At 38.7% G+C, this 25,137-nt stretch overlaps 1 protein-coding gene across 3 annotated transcripts in view; it reads left to right on the top strand.

Moving 5' to 3' along the window:
* The window catches only part of MTNR1B (melatonin receptor 1B), a 30,308-nt gene extending 5,403 nt beyond the window's left edge, over positions 1 to 24,905 (top strand). Inside the window, exons 2-3 of one of the 3 annotated variants that reach the window (XR_009744202.1) lie at positions 12,937 to 13,002; positions 21,622 to 21,757. Coding sequence is in view for 2 of the 3 variants with exons in the window: in XM_061457901.1 (XP_061313885.1) it covers positions 21,622 to 22,490 (869 nt within the window). In the remaining variant the exon portion in view is untranslated. Of the gene's footprint in view, positions 1 to 1,249; positions 2,370 to 12,936; positions 13,003 to 21,621 lie in introns of those variants that run through there. The other 2 variants (XM_061457901.1, XM_061457902.1) reach the window with 2 other exon arrangements.
* The last annotated feature ends 232 nt before the right edge of the window (positions 24,906 to 25,137 follow it).

Here is a 25,137-nt window from a genome sequence, read left to right as displayed (position 1 = left end):
CAGCATTCACGAAGTTCATTGAACTTCACTTAAAATAAAGCTCTCCTATACTTTTGTAATAATAATGTGGTTCAAACATTTTTTTTATTTGAACTTCATACTTCTTTGTTGCTAATGTATAGTGGATATTTTTGTTTGTAGACCTATAATTGTCATTTAACTTGGATGGATCATTTATCTATCTGGTAAGAACTCTTGTGATATATTAATGAAGAATCAACACATATTTATCTCTCAACCTTTTTTTTCCATGGTGAACAAGCCAAACGCTTTTAGTTCCCTGTAACTAACAAGGCTCTTAATTTTCCTGATTGTTTTATGCCTTTCAGTTAAATCCCAGCTGAATTAATCTGTCTTGGACAAGAGAAAACTGAACTGTTCATAGTAATACAGGTGAAGTAACACCAATAACTTCAAGAAAAATAATATTCAATTCTGTTCATTCCTTCCCTGGATGGACAAAATAGACTTGTTATACGTTGAAGCTACATTTTCCTTTAGTGAGATAGAATCATGTAGATGACTTCTCTTGGTGCAGTCACTTGCTAATGCAGCTCTTTTTTTTCTTGTCTTTTCAGTCCACACAATTATTATTCCTTCAGTACCTGACCTCACCCCTCATGCTGTTATATGCTGTCCACCTTCTGCTCTTTTAGTCCTTAAGGAAAAATAGATCTTGACATTTCCCCATATCAGTGTGGGCTCTCAACTTTGCATTATCCCAAAATTTCATTAGTTCTCTTTGTGTTTTGTGACATAATACTTCTGAACCAGACAGAATTAATTCAATGTAGGTTATCTCCCTTTGGTCCAAAAATTTTCTGTCATCACCATCCAGACAGTGGTGGCAACAGACCGTGTGTGGTATCCTAGCATATGTGCTTCCAAGGCTAGATCAGTTTAGAGCAACCTCCCAAGTACAGAACGTCCAAGTCCAGCTTTTATTTAGTAAAGCTGATCAGATTACTTGGTACAGGCACTTTGTATAAGCTTACAGTGAATTTTATTCCATTTGTTTTTACCTGCATCTTTAATTTTTCTTTTCTTCCATTTTTTTTCCTGTGGCCTTGCCTACAATTAAGAAGCCAGAAGATTTCTCAATACATTCTTCCTTTGCAGCTGATTTGCCACCTTAAATACAACCCAAAGCACATACTCTATGGTAGGCAAATTAATCTTCCAGAGGTGGCAACACTGTTTTAGTTTTGTCATTACTCCCTGACTAATTATTTTTCTGATTTATTGCTAGCACCTTTCATGCGAAAAGAAACAGCAGTTGTGCCAGCGCCATAGCAAGAGTGAAGGAATGAGTAGTAAAGTGTGAGAGCACCAAAACTGCAGGTGAGTCATGGCAAAACTGTGCATGTGGAAGCCAAGCACTGTGCCACACAGCCTAAGAGAAATTAGCGCATCCCTACTGGCAGTGAGGACCACAGAACCAGGGACCTTTTTACCGGTCCTTATGAGTTATTGCAGATACGTCAATTTCTCACTTGCCAGCCTGCTTTGTCCCCAGCATTACCGTCCTTATTAAAAACTGTAGCAAAATCTTTCTTCAGGCCAGCAGCCATTTTAAGTTGTTTTCAGAGGGCTCCTTCCCCTGTAGCTCCTCATTCCTTTTTAATTTTGTTAATGTGGTTAAAGGGCATTTGATTAATTTTAGAAGTCTTTGCAAAGCCAATGAAGTTTAGGGGTTTTGTCAGTTCCCCCTTTATTCAGTTTTGGTTTCTCTAGCAGTGTTCTTTTGTGGACATATCTCTCCTGGTTCCTCATAGCCTCATTTCTTGCCACTGGTATCCTTGCCAAGACAACTTTTTCTCTGGTTAGATCAGGAACTTTGTTGTTTTGAGTGCTTTTTGTCCCACTCTTTGGAGCAAGTTCCAGAGAATATTTTTCTATCTTTAATATGAAGAAATGCCAAGCTTATTCCTCATTTAAGTCCCTAAGCTCCTCAATACAGTTGATTTAACTTTCCTAATTAGCTTCTTCTATTTATCAAAGTGTTCAAAACCTCTTCTAAGTTATGTCTGGTTTGTTTATTCTTCCATTTAATTTAAACTAAATAGTATCATCTGCTTTCAATACAACCTTATTTTCTATGACAGTCTCTTCAGGAATGTCTCTGTTCTTTATCAAAACAAAGACCAGGGTATGTTGACAAATAGAGTCTATATTGAGAAATCTACAGGGTACATGTCCAGAACTCAACAGCCATTAGTGTGTTTATTATCTCCTTTGCATGTAAAGAGCTGTAATGTCCCATAGTTAAATTGTTTCCATTAGTATTTCCCTGTTAAAACAGAGGTAATATCTTACTACAGATTTCTGCATACATCCCTGAACATAGCATTGTCTTTAAACTATGTGCCTTTGGCACAGCTACAGTGTTCAAGGCCAGGTTGGACAGAGCCTTGGGTGACATGGTTTAGTGTGAGGTGTCCCTGTGAGGTGGTGGGGTTGGAACGAGATGATTTTAAATTCCTTTCCAATCCTAACTATTCTACTATGCTATGATTCTATGAAAATTCTTCTCCCAAAGTAATTTTGGCTTTTACCAGGATATGAGGATATTATAGTATTTTTTAATGAAGATTATACTTCTTGATTCTATGACTCTATGATCTTTCAGCTCATATTTGTCATCTTTGATTATTGGTGCAATCCCACTCTAATAATTATTATTTCCATGAAGTTTGGTTTTAATTTCTCACTGATTTCAGATCCCCTATTTTGTTGCATAGGTTCCTGGTGTTCTTTTTCTAACTACTGCTATTTTTTATTACTACTCCAGTTGAACTCCTCTGTCATTGAGCTCCTTTTTTCTATATTTGTTGCCACCACCTTCCTGAAGCCAAAATTCCCCCTGGCCTTGGTGTTAAATGAAGAAATGTAATGATTGTTCCACAGACTCTTTTCCCATCTCTCAATTTCAAGTTCTTTTTATTCATTCTGCCAGCTTGGATTGCAAGCTGGTATCCCATATGCTTAGGTGAAATCTGTCCATGAAGCATATGAAACCTCTTCTCAGAGAATATCTCCGAATGATCAATACTCAAAGTCTTTCTATATAACTTCCAGAATTATTCAGTCATGTGCCCATGACTCATCTCATACTTCTAATTACACTTCTCTTCTTGGAGAGAAGACAGAATAAGTTCATCACTAATTCCATCTTCTGCTGTGTGACTTGGTTCAAACCAAGTAACCGGCCAAGAAAATAAATCTTCAAAGTTACTTACAGAATAATAATGTTAAAATTTGTTAACTTCTCAATAATTCCCAATGTAAAAGAGTAAAGTGAAAAGCCACCATTATTCATTTGCAAATCAGGAAAATGACCAAAAAAAGTCTCCCTCAGCAAAAGGAAGTAAACCTTACAAGCAAGTTTGGAAAAAGTGAAAATCAGAGACCTAAAAATGTTCTAAATTGAAAAGAATACCGGATTTTGAAACATTTTGGAAGCAGAAAGTTTGTAAGGAAATTACCAGCCTAATGGAATTTAAAGAAGAATTTAGGAGTACAGAAACATCATAAAGGAAAATAAAATAACTTCTGTATCAATCTGTATCACACGGCATCCTGAGGAGATAGTTTCTTCAAAAGCAATAAGAAATGGCTTTATATGACACTGTATATAGGATAATGGATAGTGTTAGAGAATGTAGACTAGAATTACCCATTTTCTCATCATCTAAAGAATCATGACATGAGACCAAGGAGATGTTGAGCATAATCTGGAGATGGAGCATGCTAAAATGGAGGTCACTTTGTCTCAAACACTAAATAACCTGTGGAAGCCAGGAATTTGCTAAAGTTAAAGAATTACTGGCTCTTCCGCAAATATTTAGAGTGTTCACAGTCATAATAGTTAATGCTACCAAAACTGGAGAAAGTATGGAATGTATTAGTGGCAGATGTAAAACAAACTCTAGTAACTAAGGATTAGGGTAAAATGGTAACCTGAAGCCGGTTATTCTACAGCTATAGGGTACCTATAAAGTTCCTCCTTTGAAGCACCTGGCAATATCATATTGAATAATAGCTCTAAATTTTAATTTTATTTTATCCTGTAGAAGAAGTGATCAGTATATTGACAAGCAAACAGGAAGTATGTCACCAAGATCAACTCCAAGAACCTTTTATTTTAAAGTATAATGTTGTTAAACAGACAAGTTACACAGGTTGTGCTTATCTTGACAGAAAATGAAATGATAAGCATTTAGTAGGACTGGAGAAGTATAAAGGTTTCCTTGAACCTGTAATGGAAGAATTCAAGGGTATATTTACATTGTGTGTTTTATTTGGCACAAGTCCTCTCTATCCAAAAGGAAAACCAAGGCATGATGTTAGTGTGATGCTTTGCCTGCACCACCATACCCAGGCTCTTCATAGGTCCAAGACTAACACAGTCAAATAGCTTTTCTTTTTTTTCCCAGCTTAGAGTATGAATAAGTTTCCTTTCATCTCCCTCAAATAACCAAAGAAAACATACCCCCTGATACAGGAAATTAGAAGGACCTTTTAGCAGCTGTAGCATGGCAATTCTAATGTTTCTTAGCAGCATTCCCTTTGCTGCCAGCTCTGTCCTGGATTCTGGACTGGAATTTATTTTGCAAGACACACTGACTGCATGAGGCCTAACCTCTCTGCAGGAAAGTTCTATTCTTGAGTGGACCTATTCTTGAGTTCTATTCTTGATTCAAGGATTCACAATCAGGCAAAGAGCTAAGAGAGACTGGATCTACTCACAGGACTGCTCGTTTTAAAAGATTATTTTTAAAAACTATTTTAGCAGATGTAGATTCACCAGATGGCTTGAACCATTCTATTGAGGATGTTATAGGAGACTACATTCATCTCATTGAATCAGTGATAATCTGTTCTTTGCCTCTAGGAGTAAATTCTACTCCTACTCCAATTCGGATCTATTCTGAGTGCCAGTATCTTCACTTATGCTCCAGATTTTAGCTTCTCAGAAGTTATCCTTTATAAGCACATATTGGTACCTTGATATAGACTGTCAAGTACATTGCCCTTTTCCCAAGAATATGCATGAGAACAGCTATGTTATCCTGAGCTGATAAAACAAAACCATTTTTTTTCCCTTGCTGAAAGGAAGAAATGCTCTGGTAGTTCTCTTCTACCCAGAAATCAATCCGAGTGGCTGTTCTAGTTTTTAAACTCCCACCTTGATATGGGCAAGAAACAGATTTCCTGACAGCAAAAGCCAACAGAAATGTGTCTAATTGCTCTGGGTGCAACTTTATTGCCATCCTTAACAACAGTAAGTGCTTTGGAATGTTCTGGTTTATTTTCAGTCTCAATACTGATAAGGACTGAGCTATATCACAGAGACAGCGTTTTCCTGACATTTCAGCTGCATGTGGGACAGTCATGTATTGACATAACAACAGATAACAACAGCCTAAACACATTCATCATATGACTAGGATCTTGATTGCTATGATTCTTTTAAAGTTACATATTAATTACAGAGGTATTTGGTTACACTCTTTAATAAATGCTGCTTAAATTATATCTGAAGATAAAACAACCCTTCTTACACAGTTACCAATTATTCAGTGTTTTTTTATGGACTTGGCTCATTTTCAATGGTTGATTACCTCTATGAAGATTATAATATAACATGACATTTCCACAAACATTATCATCTTTCTGCTGTAGATCAACATGTGTTCATCTGTTGGTTTAGCTTGCCATATTTGCCCAATGAGGGCAATAATTGTAGTCAGAAAATACCACCAAGAGCCACTAGAGCTAGCAATCTGACTAACAGGAAAAATATCTGCTCAGTACATCAACCTTGTAAACATAATTATGTTAACTAATTGTAAGTTGGAACTATCATTGGATTGTAAAATACATCACTCAAAAAAGACAGGGATCTATAAATGGTACCCTCACAACTCTAAGATTTGTTCAAGTCCTGCCTGAAATTCTCAATGTCCTCTCATTCTAAAGCCAGTGCAATTTCTCTAAGTACCTCACTGCATTTCATTTGAGTTCAAACAGGGTAAAGGACCTTATGTCAGATGGCTATCACTGATGAATATGTGTAAGCCAATCAATCAAAGTATTTTTACTTCCTACTTTTTATTCAAGTAAAAATAATCTTTTTACTGAATATTATTTAAAATATATTTAAATAAATATCTTTTAAAAAAATGTCTGTTCAAGGTAGTCATGCTGTGCAGATCTACCCATGGTGAAGTGCATCAGTGTTATTGTCTTTTGGACTTTTTAAAGATATACTTAGAAGTTGACAACTCTATTCAGCTTTTCTACTGACAAGTTGAACGATGTTATATTAAAACTGCTTTAAGGCAAGCAAAGACACGCAGGTGGCATAGTGACTACATGCCAACTGGGAGCTATCCCATCCTTCCTTTCTGTGAAGTACAGCTTATGGTTCTTAAGACTCCTGGGAATCTATGTTCAAAAGACCATGCATTCAAGCCAACTCGTTTGACATCAGGCGTTACTCACTGGAATGCACAGGGTGTAATTTCTGGATTGTTACAGAGGAAGTTTCACAAAGCACCTCAGGTGGAATTTCCATCTTCACTCAGCCAAACCAAATTTTGCAAATGTGAAACAACATGCAACTTTAACACACCTTTGTATTTCTTTCCATGTTGTCCTTTAAAATAGATTGTCACTCCTTTTAGCCTCTCACATAAAATTCTTCTGTTTCCTTATTAGGTTATTAAACTACACAGTAAATGCTACTACTCTGCTCTGAAGGGAAGCCATTCATTGCTGAGGGCATTTTTAGCTCTCATTCATTGAAACTGTTGACAATTCTGAATTCAGGCTTAAGGACTGCATCCTTCACGTATCCAAGATCTGCCAAGAGCAGTGGGTGTTACCCACCATACCGAATACAGAGATATGCAGGAAGAGTCAGCACACCATTACTTCTACATAAGCATGGAATGAAAATAACAGATTTCCCAAAGTGTTCACACACCAAGGATCTTCTGGGCATCAAGCTGTTCAGAAACAGCCCCCACTTTACACCTATGTGCAAAATTGCTGAATTCCATTTTCTACAGAGTTAGAATTCGCAAAAAACAGATGTGAATTGCTTTACACAAAGAGTGTTTGTATACGTTCCAAAGCAGAGATGAACTTTCCTGGAGCTTTCCTACAGGAACCAGCTAGCTACACTATTAAAATGTAGCTAACTGCCATATAAAATTGGTAACTTCATTGGTAGCTACACTAAACCAGGTAACTAACCAGGTAACTAAATGGTAACTGCACTGAATCAGCTAATTACATTATTCAAAGCTTCACCAGAGCTGATCTTGCATTCTTTTCTGAGTAAAATGTTATGGTCTTTCAGATCGTCAGTGCTTCACTCATGAAATATAAATAAAAATCGTCTTCAAAGGAAGGACTGGGAGATATGTACCATAAGAGATTCAGCTATGTATTCCTTCTTTTACCCCACATGCTTCCAGTGCCACTGAGGCCAAATGAACTTATCTGAAGAGTTGAAATGCCTTCCACAATATTTCCAGAAATTTCATGTATAAATTATTTTCAAGTCAGGATCACAAGTCTGTGGATAGCCTCAGCCTATGAGAATATGTGACAGATTTCCAATTAGTGTCTTATTCTTGGCTATTGCCTTTTGGATTAATTATATCATAATCTAAGCAAAGTTTAACTTAATTAATGGTTGGAAGACAAGCAGTCAAAAAAATTGCAGGCTGTTATAAGAAGGTACTACTTCTGATTCATTAATAAGGTAGTGAATAGTTGATGGAGTAACTAATCCTGGAAACCATTTTCAAAAACATGGAAGACAGGAAGGTGAGTGGTAGTAGTCAGCGTGGATGGAAAATCATGCCGACCCAACACGATAGCCTTCTACAATGACATGATTAGCATGACGGAAGAGCACTGGATGTTGTTTACTTTGACTTTAGTAAAGCTTTTGACACTACCTCCTCTAACATCCGCATGACAAAGTAGGGGTTAGATAAGTGGAGAGTGAGGTAGACTGAAAACTGGCTGAATGACTGGGACTGGGGACTTGTGACCAGTAGTGCAAAGTCCAGTAGGAGGGCAAGCTACTACTAGTGTGCCTCGGAGGTCAATACCGGGACCAGTACTGTTTCACTGCACAGATGGTGCAGCAGAGTGTACCCTCAGCAAGTTCACAGAAGATACAAACTGAGTAGCTAATGCCTCAGATCGTGTTGCCATTCAGAAGGATGTGGCCAGGCTGGAGAAATGGTCTGATGGGAACCTCATGAAGTTCAATAAAGGGAAGTGCGGGGAGTTGGAACTAGATGATCTTAAAGGTCCTTTCCAACCCTAACTAATCTACGACTCTATGATTCTATGTCTTGTACCTGGGGAGGGACAACTCCAGGCACCGATATATGCTGGGGTACATGCAGCTGGAAAACAGCTAGGCAGAAAAAGATTTATGAGTCCTGGCAGACAAGCAGCTGATCATGCGCTACCAGTGCGACCTTGCAGTGAAGAAAGCTTGCAACCTCGTCAAAAATGAGCTAATTTGAGATCCTGTAATTACACCTTTATTTTGATAATCTCAAAACAATGTAATCCTCTTTGTCACTCTTATGAAACACCTGGTAGGCTAGGACCATAGAGACTGTAAAACATGCTACGTGGTCAGCTTCCTGGTTAAATATAAAACAAGAATACCTGGCTGCTTATGGAGAACAAACAAGATATTGAAGTACATGACCTTCAGACAGAGCATTCTCATGTAATATATACAAAACTGATTTCCATTTGATCCTGATTTAGTAAAACTGACATTGGTTTGACCCAGTTTGCTGGTCTATTTATGCAGTAGAAGAGATGTGACTCGGTACTTCATGCAGATGGAAGTCACCCACTGCTCTTTCTGGATCACGGACTACCAGATTGCTCCTTTGGGCTGCAGCTAGTACTTCCACAAGGAGTTATTCTGAATGGCTGGTTGCAGATCACAGTTCTCAAAGATCATCAAAGCAGCATGTGGAAAAGGATTCTGCAACCTGGGTAAGGGCAAGCTGAAGCTAGTATTTGAGTATGTGGATAAGGAGAAAAATTCTGGCCTTGCTAAAGCCAGTTAGTTTCCAACATTGTTTTTGCTAGGATGTAGTGCCTCTTCCCTCTTTTTGTGCAGCCCTCACCACACTCCAGCCTCTGCCCCCCAGGTCTGTAAATGTTTGTTGGTCCAGTTTCTGTCTTTGACTCAGACCATCATGTCCAGTCAATGACTGTTCAGATTCTGCTGCCACAAGGAATCTGAAGACACAAACATAAATAAAACAAAGACCCACATACTCTAATCTGCACTGGGACCTTCTCTTCTGACCAAAAAAAACCCTCTGTCTTACTGTCAATGGGCACGTCTTTTCTCTACCTACATAGTAGCAGGTACAATCTTAGATACCTTCTGCTGTTTACTAGATCAAGTAAAGCCCTCATCTGTTGTAAAATCAGCATCTTCCCCCTATTCCCTAATAAATATCTTGTATACTCATTTCTTATTAGAACAGGTCACCCAGAGAGGCTGTTGAGTCTCCAGGGCTGGAGACAGTCAAAACTTGTCTGGACATGGCCCTGAAAACCTTCTGTAGTTGATCCCTCTTTGAAAAAACAGGAGGGTTGGACTAGATGATCTCTAGAGATGAATTCCAACATAAATGATCCTGTGATTATACTGGTTATGTCTATGCCTACCACCCTTCCTTTGATTATCTCACCATGATTATGGTCCCAGGCATGAAACATTAACTATACAATTCAGAATCTACTTTCAGTGCTGGACATCACAGGACATCACAATGCTGGACTCACAGGCCCAGACGGAAAAGAGGATTTTTGTCTAGTCATTTTGCAAGGCTTTTACTGGCTCTCAGCAAATACCTTAATCCAGGAAATGATCATTATACACTGTCTGTAGTGAGCTGAAACACAAACCAGCCAATAGTTCAGAAGAAAATACACAATTGCTTCCTATAAAAGCATTTTATTTACTTATCTGTTTACATGCTGTTTACAAACCTGTGAGTTTCATTATAAGATGAATCATGTCAGTGTGCTTTGCATTAAGACCTTGTTTCCAAAAGAAGCAGATGGCACAGACTGACAAGAGCTTCTAAAGACATTCATCTCCTTATGCATGTACAGTGATGAGGCCTTCCAAAATCTCAGAAAAAAAGGGGTAAGACTCTTCCTCACTGAGAGGTTATAATGGCTATTTTCATCAAGTATCATCTGTTTTCTGCCTTGGTGAAACAGAAAACAAGAGAAGGAAAACGAACATCCTAATGAAGGGACTCCAGAGAACATTAGAAGCATTGGGAACTTGTCAACATAAGTGTTCCCCATATTAGATGTTCCCATATACTGTGTTTACTGCAGTGCATCAGATCCAGTTTTATAGAACTCCAAGACTGTCTTAGGATCTCCTGCTATATTTCAGAATCGAACACAGGAACCCCTAAGTGTACATAGCAGCAATAAAGGGCTTAGATTTTATTTGGTTTTGCATCTGTAACTAGTTTGCGTTTACATGCTTTACATGTACTTGTTTCTGGTTGTGTAGCTGTCACATGCTGAGTCCTTCATCGGGAGCCCCACAGAGCAGTTGAGTAAATCGCTGTGGAAATTATGACCTATGTGTCTGCATTTCCATAAGAGGAGATCTCAACATTTGTACTGCTCAAAATGTTCTGCTCTGTTTAAATGCCTTATTCTGTACAGGGCAAAGCTACAAGATGCATCTTGTCGTAGCTAATCAGATCTCCTGGCTAACTGGCATTGAGTATGTCCCATAGTCTGCAACAGTCCCAGTTTTATTCACTTGGTATATCTGCTGGATATTTTTAGTATCTTCTGTAATATCTTGAGCCTTACATTTCAAAATAGAGCTTTTTTCTGTTCTGTGCCTTGTTGTTTGCTCTTGGGTATTTTGGTTGGGTTGGTTTTTTTTCAGTTCATTTCTTTGTGTTTTAGGGGGTTTTATTAGTTTTAATTCAACTGATCTCCTGGTGAATATGAAACAAAACCAAAACAAACAAAAAAGCTTAACAAAACAAAACATGTTTCTTTGTTTGCATTAATTTATTTTCATTCTTCAATTTCCTGTCTTGCTTTCTCAAAGAAGGCAGAAGATCAGTTATTCTAAGGACCCAAATGTTGTTTTGTTGCTCTAAAAGAGAAAAAAACCAACATAATTTCCTTTGAAACAAATTCAGGCTAAAGAGAGTAGTAAAGATGAAGGTAATAGAAAGTAATAGTGATGGTAATAGAAGATGAGCTAGCTTTGCACACAACAGAAGTTAATATCTGTCAGGACACAATAAAGTTTTGTCCAGCGATTTTAACTTACTTTGTTTCTTTCCACACTCCGGTCTTTTATAGTCGCTCTGAACCAAGTTTTATGTTGTTGGGTGTTTTTGTTGCTGTTGTTGTTGGGGGTTTGTTGTTTTTTTTAACAAAATAACATCCTACAAAATGCCACATATTTTACTCTTTTTTTTCTATGAAATGTAATATAGTGTTGGCAGATTGAAAAAGAAATATGTTATTGGCAATAATAGGTTGCCTAGCTATTTATAAGATCTGACTAGATTGAGCCTGTTCTGTTTTGCAGCTTTTCATATTAGCCCCTTTATCTGAAGTAAATGAGTTTTCACAGTTGCAGTTGTTCATGTAGGTTTCCTTTTCTTTCTTGGTTGAAGCAATCGACAGCTGTGATTACTTCAAGTGAAGAAAATTAAGCTGATATATACTGACAGATACAGGAAATACAACTTCTTTCTTGAATTAGTGAAAAAAAGGAGTCTTTTTTTTGTTATTTAGTGATAGTGCTCAGCAACTGGAGGTTTGTAGCTGGGCCATCACTAATGCCCAGAGTGGTAGGAGCTCAGAGTATATGTCTTGGCTTCATTCCGTACACAAAAAGCAATAGCAGTCTTAGTAGAGACATTCTCTCATCATGAGGGGCTTTTTGCCATCCTAGGCTACCCTGATTTCAGTGTGAAGACACTGGCATAATGGAACTTCACCCGCGTGCCTGCTGCAAAACGCAGCTCAGCTGGACATACGGAACAAGGTTATTGTCCACTCGAACATTTTATCAGCAAAATTGGGCTGGCTGTGTAGAGGAGGTGTTGGCAAGGAGAATGTCACATCGTTCCACTCAGATTACCACAACGGCGGAGCCCAGGAAGGAGCTGTGCTTCTGAATGGTGTCACTGAAGCCAACTGTCCTCATCACAAAAGCAGTCATATTGGTAGGGACCAAGGACTTAGATAGCCTCATACTCTGTCTTTAACTGTAGATGTAAGCAGGCACTCAGGGAAAAAAAGAGAACAGAGCAACCCTGTATGACATTTCTACATCCTCTCAATTTGTGATTCCTTCCAGCTCAGATTATTCCCTAAAATTAGTATGTCTCTCTGGTAACCTTCAACTGATGTCTCTTTCAAGTACTTTTCCAGCCTTCCCTTGAATTACAGGTAAAATTTCTTGTACCTGTAAGATCTGTTTACTACCTATTGCAGCAACTACCCCCTTTTGTTTGCTTTGAATTTGACTGGCTTCACTTAATAGCTCTATCTCTTTTATTGGCTCCATCCCTCACTACTAGAATGACACTATGGTGTCATTTTGGAGCAGTGAGCTGGACAGGCATTATCATTTTCTCCAGTGTGCCTAACAGAGGTTGTATTATCTAATAGAGAAGAGAAAGATTCATGAACCTGGAGTGTTCTTCCTACTCTGTGTCTTGGGTGAGTCCCTGCACCCATCTATCTCAGTTTCCCACCTATTAAATCATGAGAAGGATTTTTTTTTTGTTTGTTTTTATTTTGAAACAAACTGATGAAGAACACTCCACAATAGAAGTGATAACCTGTGTGGTCTGGTTCTAGGGTGAAATGCTTGAACATAACCTAGAAAGACACAAGCATGCTAGCCCCAGAAGAGCAGCAGGGCTGGTGAGTAGGGCATTCTCTTGGGACCATGGGAGACAGAAGATCAAGTCCTTTACCCAGGAAAGGCTCTTCTATCCTGGAAGTGTCCAAATCACTAGGTGGTGGTGAATCCTCCAGAAGAGCCTGTCTCGCCTCTTCTACTTCCCTTTTTCTCTGAAAACACCCAGTACCAGGAATGTTCCTTTAATCTCAGAAAGTATTAGAAGTTTAGAAAAGTATTAAGAACACCACAAACGTACTATCCGATTAGTGATCAGGCTTTTGCTCGGGAAGAACCAACCCCTTGCTTTCTGCCTCCTGCCCTGCGAGTCGGTGTGGTGTATTGTCTCAGTTGTGGCTGGAGCACTAGGTGGCAATAGAGAGTCACCACTGTCCGTACTCGCGGCAGAAGTAGCCACAGGAGAGCAGTCATAGACCAAGGGGTTACAAACCTCAAGCCTTTACCAAGTTTTTAACAGTACAGCACTAAAACTACTTTTTTGCTCCTCCAGTCTAGCATAAAACTCACGGCAGCAAACTCACAGCAAGCACCAAAGATCCCACATTTAACCAGAGATGCCTGAGCATATACTAAACCCGGAGGCTTTGTTTACTGGGTTATATTCATACCTAGCTGCCAAGCATGATCTCAAAAACATAATAATAGTAATAAGTGCATCCTAGGCACCTCTTTTCAGCAAGACTATATTGACATCTGTGAGCTACGCAGCTCCTGCAACCAATTCAGCAGCAACTCAGTCCCAGTCTTAGCAGTCTGCAAGTCACTAAGCCACAAACTCAAGCTACTTTTTGCATGTTGAGTTCTATTCCTGTGAGCCCTGCATTCTTTGCTTTGTAGCACATCTTGAAAAAAGGGTGTACACAGCATCTTCCAATAAGCTACCCCATAGTGGGGTGTTCGCTTTGTTTTGTCTTAAAGTGAAAAGTTCCTCTTCCCATTGTCATCTTCTACATAAAAGCATAATGCTTTCATCCAGAAGGTGGATGACTAAGGTTTAACCCGTATTTAGTCTGGGTTCCAGACTATTCTGTGAAAACACTGGAATCTAACTTTCACGGTACCTAGGCCTGGATTATTTCTCAACAGAAAGCTCTCCCAAAGCTGCACAATACAAGAATAACTGCAACAGTAGATACTGCCCTTCTGCTCTGCATATAGAACAGTCCTGATAGGCAAATGATTCCAGGAAGGCTGGACTTACTTCAAGAAGGAACTCTTGAAGGTGCAGGAGCAGGCTGTCCCCATGAGCCAAAAAAAGCCAGTGGGGAAGAAGACAGGCCTGGCTGAACAGAGAAATTTGGCTGGAACACAGGAAAGAAAAAGGCCCTTTGGAAGAAGGGGCAGGCCACGCAGGACTACAAGGATGTCTTTAGGATATGCAGGGAGAAAAGTACAAGGGCCGAGGACCAACTAGAAATTAATCTGGCTACTGCTGTAAAAGACAATAAAAAAGGTTTCTATAAATACATTACAACAAAAGGAGGGTTAAGGAGAATCTCCATCCTTTACTGGATGCAGGGAAAACATAGTAATAAAGGATAAGGAAAAGGCTGAGGTACTTAATGCCTTCTTTGCCTCAGTCCTTAATAGTAAGACCAGTTGTTCTCCAAGTACCCAGTCCCTGAGCTGGAAGGTAGAATCCAAGGATTCTGGGAGTGGAATGAGACTCTCATAGTCCAAAGGGAAATGGTCAGTGACTTCCTACATAACTTAAACTCAGATAAAACGATGGGACCAGATGGGATCCATGCAAGGGTGCTGAGGGAGCTGGCAGAAGTGCTCACCAAGCCACTTTCCATTATTGATCATCAGTCCTGGCTAGCCAGGGAGGTCCCACTTGACTGGAGGTTGGCAAATGTGATGCCCACCTACAGAAAGAGCTGGAAGGAGGATCTGGGGAGCTACAGACATGTCGTTCTGACCTCAGAGCTGGGGAACACTATGGAGCAGATCATCTTGAGTGCCATTACCTGGCCCGTACAGGACAACCAGGTGATCAAGTCTAGTCAACATGGGTTTATGAAAGGCAGGTGCTGCTTGACTAATACATCTCCTTATATGACAAGGTGACCCACTTAGTGGATGAGGAAAAGGCTGCGGATACTGTTTACCCAGACTTTAGTAAGGCCTTTGACACCGTTTCTGACAGCATTCTCCAGGAGAAACTGGCTGCTGGTGGCTTAGATGGGTGCACTCTTCACTGGGTAAAAAACTGGCTGGATGGCTGCGCCCAAAGTGTGGTGGTGAATGGAGTTAAATCCAGCTGGTGGTCGGTCACAAGTGGTGTTCCCAAACGCTCAGTACTGGGGCCATTTTCATTTAATATCTTTATCAATGATCTGAATGAGGTGATCGAGTGCACTCTCACTCAGTAAGTTTGCAGATGACACCAAGTTGGGTGGGAGGGTAGGAAGGCTCTGCAGAGGGATCTGGAGACAGAGGAAACCAGATCTGTTTGAGGGAACTGCGGTTGTTTAGGCTGGAGAAAAAGAGGCTCAGGGGAGACCCTATCACTCTGTACTGCTGCCTGAAAGGACGTTGTAGTGAGGTAAGTGCTGGTGTATTCTCCCACTTACCAAGTGAAAGGACAAGAGAAAATGCACCAGGGGAAGTTTAGATTGGAGGTTAGGAAAAATTCCTCCCCTGAAAGGGTGGTCAGGCACTGGAACAGGCTGCCCAGGGAAGTGGTGAAATCACTGTTCCTGGAGGTATTTAAAAGATGTGTAGGTGTAGTGCTTAGGGACATGGTTTAGGGGTGGGCTTGGCAGTGTTAAGTTAATGGTTGTACTCAATCTTGAAGGCCCTTTCTAGCATAAATGATTCTATGATTCTATTCTCAGTGATGATAGAGAATTTTCCTTATACATACCATAGGATAATTACACTCACTAATATTTAAAGAGTTTCACAGAACATGCATTTCCTAAAAAGAAATAACCTAAACATTCTATAGATTGAAGCCTGGCTCATTGTCTGTTTTATTTTTACTGGAGTACCTAAAATACTGCAGTTGTAATGAAAACATATTGCCTGTCTCTTTCCATTACATCAGCATCTGCAGTATATCCTACTAATATCTGAAATCATGAAACATAACTACAAAAGAGCATATCACCACTTTCAAATTGTCATATTCAAAGAAAACACAAACCCATCTGGCACTTGTTTGAGGCGTTATGTTAAACCTTCTGTTAGTAACACATTGTTGAACATTATAGTAGATTATCGTGTCTCGGTAAACCAGATTACCCTAGGTCTTGGCTTGTATCACAGGGAATTCAAATGTCAGTGTGTGAAAGACTCAATTCTCTGCTCCACCTGCTACTGGTGTCTATTTCTGATGGTTTCATTCCTGCTGAAATGAATGGAGTTTCATCTGAGTTGAGCTAGCAGGTTTTAGTTTTTCTGATGGATTGTGAGGGGAAAGAGTTGATATAGGTGATTTCAAACTGTTTTTAAAGTTACCTGTTACAGCAAAAAATCAAGAAGCACAAGAGCTTAAATGCCATAAAAAAATACTTACCAAAGAAGTCAAAACTGAGATGAAAATTAGTATTGAGGAAATAGGAAGCATCAGCCTTTCTCCAGGAGCAGCTAACATCTTCCTGCGTGCCATTTGAGCCATATTCACTGACCTACTCTAGAAAGAGAAACAAAAACCTGACCAGTCTTTAGTTCTCCCTGCCTGCCTGGTTCCAGCAACTTCCATACCAAGCCTAGTGTCAGGATCAAGATTATCTTTATTACAGAGAAGTGATGTCATACCTGAGGGAGCATTTTGGACGCAAGCTGCATATCACTTACAGAAATCTGGAATTATGATTGAGGCTGTAAACCTCTTTCTTTTCCTTTATGATTGAGGCTGTAAACCTTTTTTTTCCTTCCTTTAATGATTTGCAGGAAAGAGCTAAAAGATTAGACCCTCCTTGTGTATTTTGTGAACATTTGAAAAACTAGAGAAAAAAAAGTATTTTGTATGTTTAGTATTTACCTAAAAGTACCTTACAGAATGGGTGATACCATGCATCCCTGAAGAGATATCTTGTGTCTTTGACTATAAGGCTGTTTAAAGCTAAGCCCAGATTTTGTCTTTGTACATCAAACACAATAAGAAAGCTATCAGAAGCCTTCTAGAACTCTCTTTTTTAAATTCCTTTTGAATACAGGGTCTACAGGAGTCTGGCAGAGGACTGAAGTGTGAGTTAGCACTAGAGAAACGCCTAGTGCGTACGGGCAGTCTGTCAGTCTCACATCTTGAGGATGTCTGTTACTGTGAACTGTGCTGAGGAATTATTGTCTTCATTTTACAGACTCTCAGGGCACTTACTTCATTAAAGTCAAGATCTTGCTCCTCTTCCTTTCATACAGATATCTACAGGTAGTTGTCATAATGGTACCATAGAAAACTCTAGTTCTTATAATTCTGAGTCAGTATAAAAGGGTATTTAATCATAAACAGTACTGATTTTTAGAGGAGTTTTAAGCCTTAAGCCTAAAGAAAAATCTTTACCATTTATATTCCAACTGAAGACATAAAGAACTAAGAAATCTGCAAGCGTAACTCCTTATGGTTTCCTTTAAGGTTAGGATATGGAAATGGAAGAATAAAATAACTATTCTGAGTCATCAGGCCTTGCTATTTAGAAATATCTACCAACACATTATAGTAGAAGAGGGGGCAGATAAAAATGCAACAGTCTGCAAAATAGGCTGAGTAGAAATAATTTTCCTGTCGTGAAGCTAGGCCTTTGTATGCTAAAGAAAGCAAGAGTAATGTATGCAGAAGAGTACACAAGGATAAACATGACTTTAGCCAGGAGGAAATAGAGCTAAGAGAGTGGTGCCTATATTCAATGTATAATAACTTGTTAAACTAATGTGTACTAACCAAAACACTACCTAATAACAAATAAAACACCATTATATATAATGAATCATTTTAGCAAACCAAAGAAAGAAGCAAAACCTTTGAAAAATGGTTGGTGATTGCAATTCTGGGTTTGGTAGAGATACTAGAAGTCAATTGTCTTTTCAGAAGGCAGACGCTTAGCCCTTAAAAGTCCTGAACTTACCAAAAAGATTGTTCTGTGATTAAAATTGTACAATATTAAGTCATATCAAAATTACATGACACGTAAAATGTGTGAAAGTTCCCTTTTTTCTATTAACTGGGGTAACCAAACCAATGTGCAAGAATGCTTCGTGAAATAATGATCTAGTTCTGTTGCATCCAAAGTCAATATCATGACTTTCAAGCATCCAACTATCAATGTTTAAAACAGAGTAGTTGTGCATCCTTTTGAGTTCCTGGCTAGATGTCTTGCTTTTAGTAGCTACTACTTGTAATTAAGGGGTCTTTTCATTCCAATTGGAAAATTTGTTTCCTATAAATGAATATAATCTTGGTCTGATGAAACCAAAATCAAGGAACAAATTCCATCAGGTAAATTATGGAAATAATGATGATAATTCCAACTAGATGAGTGTTCTGTAGTTTCTATTTTGTCACAGACAACAAAAAATTACCTCTTTGGTTATCTTATGGATGTAATTATAACCACTCCAAATGCCATGTCTCAGGTGTATCTAGGAACACTCCCTTTCTCCAAGCACTTGACATCAAAGACCTTTTATTTCTTCAAATGGTATTTATGTATTTTATATGAATTAGAAAAGTTTCTCTCTACTTTTGTACATTATTCATTGCATTAATATAATATTAAACTTCATTTTGCAGTCAGCCACGTAGAAAGGAGAAAACATTTGACCTTACTTTGCAGTGCACAATATGAGCATGCAACTCTGGAAAAAGCCATAAAAGTTACAAATCGCTTGAGGCTTTTATAGATATTGCACCATTCTTCTTCTGTTGCAAAATGGTATTTTATGGTTTTGACAAGTTCATTGCTAACTGTCTTTATTCACTGCAGCTGGAATTTTCAAGAAGTACTAAATTACACTCAAAATTTTGGAATCCTTTTGCCAAATGCATTTACAGTAAATTTTCAAATATGATTGAAAAAGCTGAATGTTCCTCTCAATTGTCTTCCTAATTTGTTCAATCTTTCCTCACAGAACGTGAAACTGGTAGATATTTGCTTTGCTCTAGATTACGTTTAACCAAAGTTCACTGCTGTCTTTAAGTGCAAAGCCCCAAACTGGAGACACTTTTCTAATGCCTTAGAAATCCTGAGTAGAAAATACGCGGTTTTGCAACTGGAAATTACGTTTACTTTTTTCACAACATCATGGCATTCCTGAACTGTATTCAGTACAGGGCATATAAGGCCAGAAGGAAATATCTCTTTGTGTAGCTCTAACAACATACTCAAATAGACCCCTTCAACCCTAAAACAGGGAGTGACTGTGGCCTGCGAGGGCACAAAACCCAGCATAGTACTATTGGCTTACATCCTGCTTCTAAGACAAATAACATGGAATTGACTTACATTCAGTACCATGTCAGTAAACTGTAGCTATGAAAATACTTGTATGACCTTTAAAGTAGCACAAAAGTGAAACAGGCTGACAAGTATATTACAAGGAACTGTCTAAAATAAGTTGTACACAGCTCTTGAGATAAGCCACGTTTCTGTACCTACAGATGGACAATCACACTTCCTGGTGAGGTTCCTGAGGTTCACTAGCTGCTGTGCAAACACTTAGGTCTTCCCCTAAAGTGAATGGGAGATGATGAGCTCCCCATTCCTTAATTCAGGTTAACCAAGTTACAGGTGCAGAGCAGAAGGGGCCATCAGTACACTGGTGAACTTAGGTCATTTTTTTGAGGAGTTAAATCATACATGGTCATTTGTTTTATGGCTCCCAGCTAATGATGTCTTTATCCACAGCACTATATCTGTACTTAAATGGGAACTGCTTTCCTAGATGAGGACTGTGGCCAAGAAGGCCAATGGCATCCTGGGGCGTATTAGAAGGGGGGTGGTTAGTAGGTCGAGAGAGGTCCTCCTTCCCCTCTACTCTGCCCTGGTGAGACCCCATCTGGAATATTGTGTCCAGTTCTGGGCCCCTCAGTTCAAGAAGGACAGGGAGCTGCTGGAGAGAGTCCAGCGCAGGGCATGAGCTAAGATGATTAAGGGAGTGGAGCATCTCCCTTATGAGGAAAGACTGAGGGAGCTGGGTCTCTATAGTTTGGAGAAGAGAAGACTGAGGGGTGACCTTATTAGTGTATATAAATATATAAAGGGGGAGTGTCACGAGGATGGAGCCAGGCTCTACTCAGTGGCAAACAATGATAGGACAAGGGGTAATGGGTACAAACTGGAACACAAGAGGTTCCACTTAAACTTGAGAAGAAACTTCTTCTCAGTGAGGGTGACGGAACACTGGAACAGGCTGCCCAGGGAGGTTGTGGAGTCTCCTTCCCTGGAGACATTCAAAACCCGCCTGGACACATTCCTGTGTAACATTATCTAGGTGTTCCTGCTCCGGCAGGGGGATTGGACTAGATGATCTTTCGAGTTCCCTTCCAATCTCTAGCATACTGTGATACTATGTGAAAGCTCAAAATTTGTAGAATTGAGGTTCTAACTGCTCTTTTAAGAAAATAACAATGTTCCACACATGATTTTAAATGCTACTTGGGTATTTTGCACATCTATTGATGCTGTGAAGGATTTCAAGCAAAAAAAAAATTCATAAGCAAACCAGAAGTGTGTTTTACGCTAACTAAATTCTAAGAATCTAGAGTTTGTACCTCTATTTTCTGTCTCTTGGGAAGTTCCTAAAGCGTGATTTCACATTTAATGTTTCAGGAATATAGTTGACAATCCTACTATTTTAGTAAATTATCCATAGGAACAATACCCAGAAATTGCAGACTGATGAAAAGGATGCTGTTTAAAGAGAGACAATAAGTCTCCACCATACCACTAAAGTTTCTTTAAATGTCGTCAACTGCAAAGGATCTAAAGGCTCCTTCCATGAATTCAAATACTTCTTCTTGCATGAATGCATTTTTCCTTTGTATAATTAAATATGCCTTTCTACAGAGGGTGGTGAAGACAATTCACCCTTCTTTAGTCAATCCAGTGGGAAAATAACTGCAATATGGGTAGGCCATTCACCCAGAAAATATCTGTAATATAGACTATTGTGTAGCAATTTGGAACATACATGAAACAACACATCCTTGCAATCCCTATAGACCTAATCTTTGTATAGCCTTCCCGTGTCAAGCCTGATAGCATTACAGGTTATAAAGGCATAATGGCTTGCCTACCTGGTACAATTTAGACTTGTTTTCTTTTCCCCCTTATTCAATCCAGCTGTGGAGTTAGCTACACTGAAGCATATCAACACGTGCCTATACAATGGCTTGCTGATGGTTATGTTTATTAAAGATTAAAATAGGAAGGAAGGCTGTAATTAGGTCACCAACAGATTTGAAACATCATGTTGCTGCAGACATCTGAGGGGTGTTCTAAGCTGAACTGTAAAATTACTTTCCATAGAGACCTATTAGTTCTATATACCTGTTGCTTGCCGACATTATCAATAATTTAGCATTACAGCTACCTGAAATAAAATATCACATTTTCTTCTCATTCAAAGCTATGCTTGCTTTCAGACTTACATCTCTGCATTTTTCTCTCCCCCAGGTAATGCATTTGTGGTGAGCCTAGCTCTGGCTGATCTGGTGGTGGCCTTGTATCCATACCCCCTGGTGCTCTTTGCTATTTTCCACAATGGATGGACATTGGGTGAAATTCACTGTAAAGTGAGTGGCTTTGTGATGGGACTGAGTGTAATAGGCTCTATTTTCAACATCACTGCAATTGCAATAAACAGATATTGCTATATATGTCATAGTTTTGCCTATGACAAAGTGTACAGCTGTTGGAACACGATGCTGTACGTCTCCTTAATCTGGGTATTAACAGTAATTGCAACTGTGCCAAATTTTTTTCTTGGCTCTTTAAAGTATGACCCACGCATCTATTCATGCACATTTGTTCAGACTGCAAGCTCCTACTACACCATAGCTGTTGTGGTAATACACTTCATCGTCCCTATCACCATTGTGAGCTTCTGCTACCTTCGAATCTGGGTTTTAGTGCTTCAAGTTAGAAGACGAGTCAAGTCAGAAACAAAGCCAGGACTGAAGCCAAGTGACTTCAGAAACTTTCTTACCATGTTTGTGGTTTTTGTGATTTTTGCCTTTTGCTGGGCACCTCTAAACTTCATTGGACTGGCTGTAGCCATTGACCCTATGAAAATGGCACCAAAAGTTCCCGAATGGTTATTCATTATAAGCTACTTCATGGCCTATTTTAACAGTTGCCTTAATGCAATAATATACGGACTTCTTAACCAGAATTTTCGGAATGAATACAAAAGAATTTTAATGTCACTGTGGATGCCAAGGCTTTTCTTCCAGGACACGTCCAAAGGAGGAACTGATGGTCAGAAGAGCAAACCTTCTCCTGCTTTAAACAACAATGACCATGTGAAAACTGAAACCTTGTAAACGTGTAATAGTCAATGCAAGAGTTGATTATGGAGAAACCCAAGAATATAGTTGTTATGTTCTGTTCATTCTTGGTAACTTTTGGGGGCTTTCCATTTGGATGGCATTTTGTGGCTGGAATACTGCCTTCTTGATAAAGCACATTGCTCTGAACTCATGATTTATATAAGATATCAACTTAAAATGCACTTCAGAATTAAAGGAGCAGGTGAACACAAGCTGTTTGACTTCTGGGAGCTGTATCCTACTCCCAGACATATGAATGAGTCATTTTTTTACTTCAGTGGGACTTTTACATTCTTTATACAACATCAGATACTTGTCTATGGCACAGCAGCTCATCAAGGCTGTGGAGTGATATTTTCCACCCTCCTGTATCTGAACAAAGAGGATGAAGCAGATAAATACAGTCTGTTCTCCACACATAAACCAAACATCACATTTCTGTGCATGTACTGGTGGCAGTAGCAGTATCTCTGAATCAAACTTGTAAATTGGAGAGAATATTTGTGTAAAAGCAATTAGCATTAGATCCTTTTCTCACAGATTTTTCATATTTGCATACCCTGAGATTGGGAATACAGTGTATTTACATTGTTCACCTTTTGTGGTCAATTTTATGGTAGATAATATAGTACAAATGGTTGATTTCTTACATATTTACTTTACACAGTGTTCTTCCTTTAGAGAGGATTGAATTTTCATTGTGCTCCGTTTATTTACCTTAATGTATACATCCAATGTCATCTGATGCACACTTTACACATTTGCAACTGGCTAGAAATTATGGCACGACCTGTAATTATCTGGAGTAGCGACTAGTCACCAGGCAGGATATCCTAGATCATCTGACATTATGCTAAACCAAAAAAAGAAGGCCTTTTGACTATAATGGTAGATGAGATACTCACTTTACATGTCTACATCTAATCTTGAATAAAATCCACAGTTGGTGTCTAATCTAAGATAACCTTCAAGGTTCCTTAGAATGGACATATGTTTCCTTCCATCTGTGATGATAAACACACATCCAGGGATTAAATGAATTGCTTTGTGGAGGTGCTGGTCTCCTTTCATTGGCTTTAGAAGGAGCTTTGATTTCGAGTTCAAATATCTCACTTTGGGTAGCTGGACAGGGATTTACCTTGCCTGATTAGGAATGTCTGCAGCGTAGGTGTTTGCACACAAAGTATTTTCTAAATTCCCACTCTAATCCATGGCGTTCTAGGAAATGGTTAATTTGAATCTGACACAGGCAAATTCTCCTTCCCGTCCCAATGGGGCAGGGTTGAGGGGAAGTCAGCACTTGGTTGCTGGATGGGCTTAAACCACAGCAATGACTTCCCATTTTCTTTTCAAACTCAGTTCAAATTCAAAGCAAATTTCTTCTTTTTCTGGTAACACATTGTAATAGTAAGCATATAGAGCAGATTCCAATCTGGGCTATACTCCACAGCATCATAGTAGTCTACACAGTGTAGTTTGTGTTATCTCTAAATCAGATTAGGGATCTGTGTGTAAACACACAGTCAGTGAAGTTATTTTAGAATTATACCTGAAATGCACATTATTCCTACTAGTGCTGTTCATGGGAAAGGAGATGGGCTTCTGGTAAATCCATGTCAGGTACTAAAATAGGAAATGGAGAAATTCAGGTCGATATTACATTCCAGTTTAGGTTTCCTGACCTGGTTATTGTGGAAAGTATTTCTGTAGTAGTGTTTATTTGTTAGCCAATATACTGCTCCTGAAGTCATAAAGATGCATGAAACATCACCCTTATGTTGCTACACGTACAGAAAAATGAAGAACCGCAGTATTTTTAATGCTTTATTTGCTTGACAAAAGTCTGTGTAAAGCACAGCAAAGTAACAAACGTGATAATTCTTCTAAGCTTCTTTCTTGCTCTTCAGATAATTTCTGATAAACTCTGAAGTTCAGTACCCTAGGACTTATAGAGTATTAGCCTGAGGAAAACTGAAAACTTTGTGAATGGGGATAAGAAAGACATGAGACAAATTTAAGCTCATGGTAGGTAGTAAAAGCATTGTAGCTAAAAGTAGCAACATTAATATGTAACCTACATATTAATAGGTAATATGGTTATAACATGAGTTTAAAGTATATTCAGGAACAACATATCAGCTCTGTGTAGATTTATGCATCTTTGAGGAGATAACTATTATTTCTATTATAGAAAAGTAATTATACCAGCATATCAAATACAGACACTTTAAGAATATGAGGAAGAAAGAAAAATCTAGGGCCTTGGGACAAAATCTGTTTCCAGAAAATATGGAGCATTTTCAAGCATGTAAAGTTATCTTGATTAAAAAGTGTTGTATTTTGTGTTTATTATAAGAAATAAATCTATTCTAGAATTGTTCTTACAGTAGAGCCCTGATTGAAAAAAACCCAAAACTTAAGAACACATTTAGATAAAAATTATTACTATTATTTCCCAATTGTATTTTTAAAGAACCTCACAAGCCTGGGAATTTTCCAATGAATAAACAGCTGCGGAAAATTGTATATAATTCTTAATGCATATGTAAAAAGATTTTGGTTATCTGAAGAATTTCTTGCATTTAAAGGTATTTGCAAATTTTAATGGAAAATGTGGACGACTACTTTCAGTCATCTATTG

This window comes from Pezoporus flaviventris, unplaced genomic scaffold (assembly GCF_033815535.1).
Source record: "Pezoporus flaviventris isolate CSIRO_AGI_PZ_B2104156 unplaced genomic scaffold, CSIRO_AGI_Pfla_v1 ptg000025l, whole genome shotgun sequence".
NCBI classification, from domain to species: Eukaryota; Metazoa; Chordata; class Aves; order Psittaciformes; family Psittacidae; genus Pezoporus; species Pezoporus flaviventris.
Note: the sequence above shows the minus strand (reverse complement) of the source record. Positions and strands in the feature narration are given on the sequence as shown.